This window comes from Parasteatoda tepidariorum, chromosome 3 (genome assembly GCF_043381705.1).
Source record: "Parasteatoda tepidariorum isolate YZ-2023 chromosome 3, CAS_Ptep_4.0, whole genome shotgun sequence".
Taxonomy (NCBI): domain Eukaryota; kingdom Metazoa; phylum Arthropoda; class Arachnida; order Araneae; family Theridiidae; genus Parasteatoda; species Parasteatoda tepidariorum.
In genome coordinates, this window is record NC_092206.1 from 8,953,078 (window position 1) to 8,961,527 (window position 8,450).

Below are 8,450 nucleotides of genomic sequence, written 5' to 3' on the forward strand. Positions count from 1 at the left end.
AATAAATAAATAAGAGAACTGAAAAATAAGATGGTACCAATCGATTTACTACAAATTGTTACAACTGTCCTATCGTCTTTTAACTGTGTTATTCCTATTGTCTTTTTTTTATTCTTTTTGTTCTCATTAACAATTAGTGAATCCGGACTTCTTCTTGTACCAAGTACCTAAATAATTAACCTAAATGTTTCAACCTAGGTGAAAAGGATAATTTTGTGTTTTAAGTGTATTAAGGCTTAGAGACAATTTTTTTTTCTTCATCTTTTATTCCATTGGAGTTGCTTATGATTTACTGACAATAAAAATAAATAAATAAAAGATCTGAAAAAATAAGATGGTACCAATCGATTTTTTATTACATTTTGTTACAACTGTAAATATATTCATTTCATCTCAAAGCCATAAAAGTCATTTTTTTTCATATTGGAATCAGAATGATGTGGTGGATGACGAAGAAGAAAAAAAAGAATTTAGAAGCATTTCCTGTGGACGATAGATGGACCAGATTCATCGTATTCCTGCTTTGAGATCCACATCTGTTGGAATGTGGAGAGTGAGGCTAAGATGGATCCTCCGATCCAGACGGAATATTTCCTCTCAGGGGGTGCGATGATCTTGATCTTCATGGTGCTGGGGGCGAGGGAGGTGATCTCCTTCTGCATCCTGTCAGCAATACCGGGGTACATGGTGGTGCCTCCGGACAGGACGGTGTTGGCGTACAGGTCCTTACGGATATCGATGTCGCACTTCATGATGGAGTTGTAGGTGGTCTCGTGGATGCCAGCAGATTCCATTCCGATGAAGGATGGCTGGAAGAGAGCTTCGGGTGTTCGGAACCTCTCGTTTCCGATGGTGATCACCTGACCATCTGGCAACTCGTAGGACTTCTCAGCGGTGGAGCTGGTGGCAGCGGTGGCCATTTCTTGCTCGAAGTCCAGAGCTACGTAGCACAGCTTTTCCTTGACGTCTCTTACAATTTCTTTCTCAGCTGTATTGAAAAAAGAAACAAATTCAGAATGTTGGACCAAATTACGTTTACCTCAGGACGACTAAATAGAACAAATGGTGATCATAAAAATTATCTGGCGATCACCACTTTATACGTTGAAGAGGCAGTCCATAATTATTCCTTTTTAGTAAATTTTAGTGGAATTATTATTAATAGTTTATAATATACTCTGAAAATTATTAAATTTCAAGCTTGTTTCTTAAAATTTATCTTCATTTTAGAAATGTTTACCATATTTAGAGAAGCGCTTGCAAAAAAATGCCTAACATTAATTACATCAAAAGAATTTTTAATGGTTTAAAATTTTCAATCTTAAAAAAAAGTGGACACTGTTAAAAGGGAAACAACTGGCCAGTAGAAAGAAATCTTATATTGCCCTATTACGCACAGTCGGACTCCGATTAAACTAATTCATTTTATATGAATATTTTATTCGTGAAATTTGGCATTATTCTCAATTTCTGGGTCTAATACACAAAAATACCCTTAATTAGAGGTTGTGCGTGATCTGGAGTGACTGATTATCCATTTAGAAGTGTTGCTATGAAGCTTGGTGCAAGCTTGTTAGTTTCAGAGATGATTGCAAGCTTACTTTTAATCCATTAGTTTAAGGAACTGCGAATACATCACACGCAAGCGAGAAAATCACGCTTTCTGAATATATTTTTTAATCTATTAAACTTTAGAAAACATTTCGTAATATCTAAATTTTTTTTGTTTATTCTATTTATTTATTTTGAATTTCCATCCAACGATGCTACAATTTTTTTCAAAAAGAACTGTTTTTCACTAATTTTAACAGAGCGAATGATGCAAAGGTCTAGTAGCGAAAGCATTGATTTTCAGGGAAGAAAAGTGCCATTTTGATGTCTTTTAAGCTACAAACCTGACAATTGTGGGAAGTAAATAAATTAACAAAAGAATTTTTCCCTGTCCTAGATTTATATAATAGATCTATTATAATATTAGATATCTAATAATATTGGATATGTATTTAGATAATTAAAAACTATTAATAGATGGGAAAGAAAAGCACAATTTTGACGTCTTTTAAGTTACAAACCTGACAATTGTGGGAAGTTAATAATTTAGCAAATTCCCTGCCCCATATTTATATAATAGATCTATTATAATATTAGATATCTAATAATATTGGATACATATTTAGATTATAAATAGACTATTAATAGATAGGGAAGAAAATCACCATTTCGAATCTTTTAAGTTACAAACCTGACAATTGTGGGAACTTAATAAATTTACAAGCTAATTTCTCCCTGTTATAGATTTATATAATAGATCTATAATAATGTTAGATATTTAATAATATTGGATATATACTTAGATTATTAATAGATTCAGATAATATAACTTTAATTTAACTATAATAATCTCATGAAATAACACTAAAACATTTGAAAGAATCTTTTTCAACTAATTAACTTGTGGCTATTGAAATAATTCGTTAAGTCAAGACTTTTTTCATTGATTAAGGCTTCTTTCCTTCATTTCAATTAAGGAAGAATGAGAAGAGGTCAATCATGATACACACCTGTGGTGACAAAGGAGTATCCCCTCTCAGTCAGAATCTTCATGAGGTAGTCTGTAAGATCTCGTCCGGCCAAGTCCAGACGAAGAATGGCGTGGGGGAGGGCGTAACCTTCATAGATGGGGACGGTGTGGGAGACACCATCACCAGAGTCCAACACAATACCGGTTGTCCTGCCGGATGCGTAGAGGGAGAGGACAGCCTGGATAGCCACATACACTGCTGGACTGTTGAATGTCTCAAACATGATCTGAGTCATCTTTTCTCTGCAAACACATAAAATGACTCAATCAATATCTGCAACTAAAATTTAGGTGGTGATGCCTAAGTAGTACTGAAAGAAAGAAAAAATATCTCACCTGTTTGCTTTGGGGTTAAGTGGAGCCTCAGTGAGAAGGACGGGGTGTTCTTCGGGGGCTACACGGAGTTCATTGTAGAAGGTGTGATGCCAGATCTTCTCCATGTCATCCCAGTTGGTGACGATGCCGTGCTCAATGGGGTACTTGAGAGAGAGAATACCCCTCTTGCTCTGGGCCTCATCCCCAACGTAGCTGTCCTTCTGACCCATACCCACCATCACACCCTACAACAACAACACTCATTTTTAGTTACGCTTTCAATTAGAATTAGAATAAAGTTTCAAAATTTAATAATGGATGTGTGTATTTTATTAAAAGAAAGAAGATGGTGTATAGTTCGCTCACCAGGAGTTGGCACTTGGCTCCGCCTACATCACGTGATATCAGACGATACTATTTCGCTACTTTTGGGAGAAGGATGTAAACAATTCTGAACAAGGTTGAGATTTGGCGATTGTATGACAAAAATATTTATTTCGCAATCTTTATGTGCATTTTTTTAACATTAAATATTTCATTAATTTAATGATATTTTTCTCTTTTAAGTGAATAGATTGTCCTTTTTGAGACATTTTGCTGGGAAGCAGCAGTTTTTAAATTTAAAATATATTTAATTAACTAGAGTAACGAAAGGTATAATAGAATTCACTGTTTGCGTTTGGTACTCATTAAGGGTTGTCTCAATTTCAAGCGCGGAGATGTTTCTCCTCTTACTCCAGTGCTAAAATGAACTCAGTGTCCGAGAAGATGGAGTCAAGTGCCAACTCCTGATAAACGAACTATACTTATTATCCATGCAGCCAAATCTTGCCGGCAGTTTTACTTTTTCCTGTAAAGTTATTTTACGTTATATAAGTTCATATTTTAAATATGTTACCAAAAAATATTCACCTCGATTTTTAAATTAAATATGTACTCATTCTTCGTTTAACTTTTTTTTTTCATATCTAGGCTATAAGACCGAGCGCCTACAGGCAGAACTATTTTACTATTATCCATTCAAATAACCAATTTTAACAATTAAATAAGAAAAAAAAATATTATATATCAAGTTATTAAGATGGTAAAGCCTCTTGCATTAGGATTTGAAAATTTATAAATAAAAAATTAAGTGAGTTAGTATATAGTGTCAATGCGTAATATTTACAGATAGAATAAAATAAACTAGAGTCGTTAGACAAAGATTTTAACAAGTAGTATTTAAAAAAAAATTTTAAGTCAATTCCTATTTAGGTCAACAACGAAAATTTTTATTTCAGTTACTTTTTATTAATTAATTAAAAAATTTTCTCCCATATAAAACTAAAATTAATTAATCAAATTTAATGAATGAATTAATATTTGAAACAAACTGTATTAACATCAAAATGTCATCCACTAGAAGTTTTAAAAAAACTGTATTTGAAGTTGTGTGGATGAATAAAAAGTATTTTATTAACGATTGAAAATTTGAACAAGATAATAGGGAGAGTGGGAAACTAATAGTAAGGAATTGATTCAGATTATGAAACGTGTGTGCTTTTAAGGAAAGGTTGTACTGTAATAGCTATGAAATATGTTGCATGCATTTTATTGCAATGAAATGTAGTACCTGATGCCTGGGTCGGCCAACAATAGATGGGAAGACAGCCCTGGGAGCGTCATCACCGGCGAAACCGGCCTTGCACATGCCGGAGCCATTGTCTACAACGAGTGCGGCAATATCGTCGTCACACATTCTGCTTTAGTCTGCTGCAGTGGCTAACTGGAAAAAAGAATATTTTACTTAAATCACAACAAAATTTTATAAAAACAAATTAATGGAAAATTTTAATTCTGGTCACTAGAACGCGTCACTGCAAAAGAAAGAGTGCTCATTTTCCAAGACCCAAGTTCAAACCCAACGATAGCAGGTTGATGCGAATTCTACCCTCAAGCTCGAACCGTTCTGGCTTAAAATTACTTTTTCTGGTAGGTAGATTAGAGTCCCTTTGCCATCGGGCTAACCGGGTGATGTTTTCGTGGTTTTCTTCTCTATCTAAAAAGTTCCCCATGAAGACTAGTTTAATGCTACGAAAACTAGTTAACTAGTTTTTTTCCGCAAAAAAAATAAGCCTAATCCTTTAGGATTCGTTAGCCGAAAAAATTTGGGAATCGCTGGTTATTTATATATACCGAAAAATCAAAAGCTCAGTTTTGAATTTTTTGTCGCTTACATTGATTTTGCTGTTGCACGACATTATACAGAGATTATCGAATCATTTAACATCGGAGCATTTCTGTTAAACCAAATCGAATCCGATTTTTTTTTCTTTCCTTACAGGATCATTATATATATTTTTTCTTTTTATTTATAAATAATATACTGTTATTACCCAAACTCGTAAAATACTTCCTTTCTTTCTATATTCTTCTTTTCTTTAACTTTTGTAAAATAAAGAGAATTCCACTGTAAGAATTTAAAAATAAATAATCTCTTTGTACCGTTTTGTCTAAAACATTTATTAAATTAAGTCATATTAAGTTGTATTTAAATACTATACATCACTATAAAAAAAAATCGATAGTCAGATGTTATTGATGAAAAGAGATTTTTAAAAAAAGGAAGAAAAAACCTCCATTATACGAATATATCGGTTATCCGAAAGAAATCCGATCCTAATGATTTCAGTTAACCGTGGTCTAATACCAACTTTCAAACATTTACATTACATTTTACAAACATTTTACAAACATTACATTTTACATTTTATTCATCTCTCTTATATTTATTTTTGTTATTTCTGCAATTCCATTTCTTTCTACAATTCCAAAGTTTATCAAAGTGTCAATAGAATTCTTGCTTGCAAACCAGAAATATAAGTAAAATATGTTTATTCTTTAAGCAACTCTTCCATTTAAAATGCACTTATTTCGAAAAGCAGTGCAGCAAAACAAACAGCAAAATTATTTATTTTTAACTTTTTCAACTTTTTTTACAGTTATAACTTTTTTAACTTTTTCAACTTTTTCAACTAACACACTGCTGGAAGTAGTGAAAATAATTGCACTACTTCCACATTTGAAATCATTTGTATTTAACACTTTGGCAACATTCTTTTCCGCTTTTAAAGGCAAATAAGAATGTTGTCAAAAGTTGATTTTTCCAGTGGAAAAAAAAAATTTCTAGGAATATTTGAAATGAGGTGACAATTTTGAAAGTTTTTTTTTAAACTAAGTATCTAAGTAGACTGGTATTATAAAGACATTTTGTTTTTAAATAAAAGTAAAGTCATTTTCTAAATGTCTACATGCCACTTAATTGGCAACTATTAATTAATTTAGAAAATTATGTGAGACAATCAAGTATTTTAAATGCTTGTAAATTTCACTCTTTTTAAGTTTTTGGCATCTAAATTTTTGAGCATTTTTCAAACTGTGCGAATATATTATTATTTTTCATAATGATTGTAATAATCCCGACGGTAAATTTGTGCTTATAAATCATTATCAATAAATCATTCTTTGATTGATTATGTTTACACGTAATATAAAATTCACTATAAGATATAAAATATCTTTATTAGTTAAATTTCCATGATTCAATTTTCATCATATGAATGTAGTTTTTTTAAAATGTTTTTCATAAAATGTAGTACTTTGAACAAAAGTTTCTCTAAAAATCAAGATTTAACAATAAGTTGTTAAAAAATTATAACGCAATTGTTCAAAACTCTAAAGTGCAACGAAATATGTATTGGTGTTATGTATGTTGCTGAAAATTATGTTTTGCTTATAACTTTAAACGTTACGATTTTCAGAATAAAACATTAGTAGACATCATTAGGTTATTATAAAACTTATTTGTTAAAAATTTTAAGCGTTATAATTTTCCGAATAAAACAATAGTAGACATAAAGAACCTCTTATGATTAATCATAAAATAAAATGAATAAGAATCAAATAATAGATTTTTTTACGATTCAAAATTTCAATTAATTATTATTTAAACCTAAGTATCTAACCTAATTCCTTGAATTTCATGAGCGGTTTAATGCGTGCGTGTGAATACGCGAAAATCGTTGTGAAGAAAGAAAGAATTAATTTACTAGAATTAAGAATTGTCGTATGATTTTCGTTTTATAATTATTATACTTTTTTAAAAATGAAAATAGTCGAACTTAAAATATTAATTCTAAGGAAAGACAACAAAAAAAAGTTGTTGGCTCTGTATTTAAATCATTGGTTTATAATCAAATTTCAAAAAAGAAGAAAGATAAATTCGAATATGTTTCAGTCCTTAAAAACACATAATCGAGTTGTTCCACATCATTGAAAATTGTTATTAAAATAAATGAGAATTCTTTAAAATATTTTCTCCATTTTTTGAAAAATTAAATATAGTATGGTCAAGTAATTAATTAATTAAAAAAAAACTTTACATAATTCTTTATAGTGTCTTTTTAAATTATTTAAATGAAAATTTAACATAGAAGTCGAGGAATATTATTTAAAAGTTTTGCTACTATTTTTAAAATACTTAAATAAAAAAATAAAAATAAATAAAAGAGAAGAAAAAAATTATGTAAAAAAAAATTATTAAAAATTTAAAATTTAAAAAATGTAAAAAAAAATTTTTTTTCAAATTAATAAAAAACCGGAAAAAAAGGATATAGTTCTTTCATCAGCTCACACGATTATATCCTAAAAAAGGAGAGCTGTCTAATATTGTATCAATAAAGCCAAAGCAAAATATATCAATACAATATTAGAAGAAATGAAGATAGTTTGTGAGGTATTGTGTCTCATGAATCAAATTTAAATAATTAATATTCCATGTAATCATAATAGAATAAAAGTCACCGAGCTGAAGCACCGAAGACGTAGATGATTAAAAATTCCGAAGTATCCAAAGAGATGGGAGAGAGAGAGACTCACCTTTGAGAGAGAGATAGGATGGAGATGATGCTGTCCGTGTGGATGAGGATGCGGAAGATCAGACAATTTGTAGTTTGGCTTTTGTTCGCCCTAGTGGGGAGGGCGAACCAAAAAAGGGATCTCTTTCTTGATATTCTATTCTTGTGTCAAATAGGCCTCGGCAATTAAAGTTGCTTCTCAGCGCATTTAATTCCCCGTCCTCACACAAGTTGCTATTTCTGTCCGATGCATGGCCATAAAAGAAGTCTCTAAACACAACTACTTCCCCTTTATATACACATTGTGGACAGAAATAAATGGGGATCGACACTATCATTTGAGTTTTTGGGGTCGACCCACTAACAAGGTTTTTGAAATGATTCTTTTCTTTTTTATAAGAAATAAATTTATTTTCATTTTATTATCTATCTCAAAATGTTTAAGATTAAAATTTAAAATCATGTCCAAATGAAAGTTCTTAAGCTATGATAAGTTAAAATTTAAATGATCGCTATCTTCTTTGCCCTATAGAAATTATACATACTCTTGTAAATTGGAATATTTTTAAAGCATAATAAGTTCCGAGCGAGAACAATTAATAAGCAGTTGATATTTAAGATATCATAAGTTAGATTTTAAACGATCGATATGTGCTTTA

At 30.7% G+C, this 8,450-nt stretch overlaps 1 protein-coding gene across 2 annotated transcripts; it reads right to left on the reverse strand.

Moving 5' to 3' along the window:
- Positions 1 to 330: 330 nt before the first annotated feature.
- On the reverse strand, positions 331 to 8,055 carry LOC107448504 (actin-2-like). Of its 2 annotated transcripts, none has more exons than XM_016063731.4 (5): positions 7,814 to 8,055; positions 4,509 to 4,657; positions 2,918 to 3,141; positions 2,562 to 2,824; positions 331 to 988 (listed from the first exon to the last, which is right to left on the reverse strand). In XM_016063731.4, the coding sequence occupies exons 2-5, from the start codon at positions 4,632 to 4,634 to the stop codon at positions 471 to 473; spliced, it is 1,131 nt and encodes a 376-aa protein (XP_015919217.1). In that variant the 5' UTR covers positions 4,635 to 4,657; positions 7,814 to 8,055; the 3' UTR covers positions 331 to 470. The 2 variants fall into 2 exon arrangements, with proteins under 2 accessions (XP_015919217.1, XP_015919216.1); XM_016063730.3 differs by having other exon boundaries at positions 4,509 to 4,661.
- Positions 8,056 to 8,450: the final 395 nt, after the last annotated feature.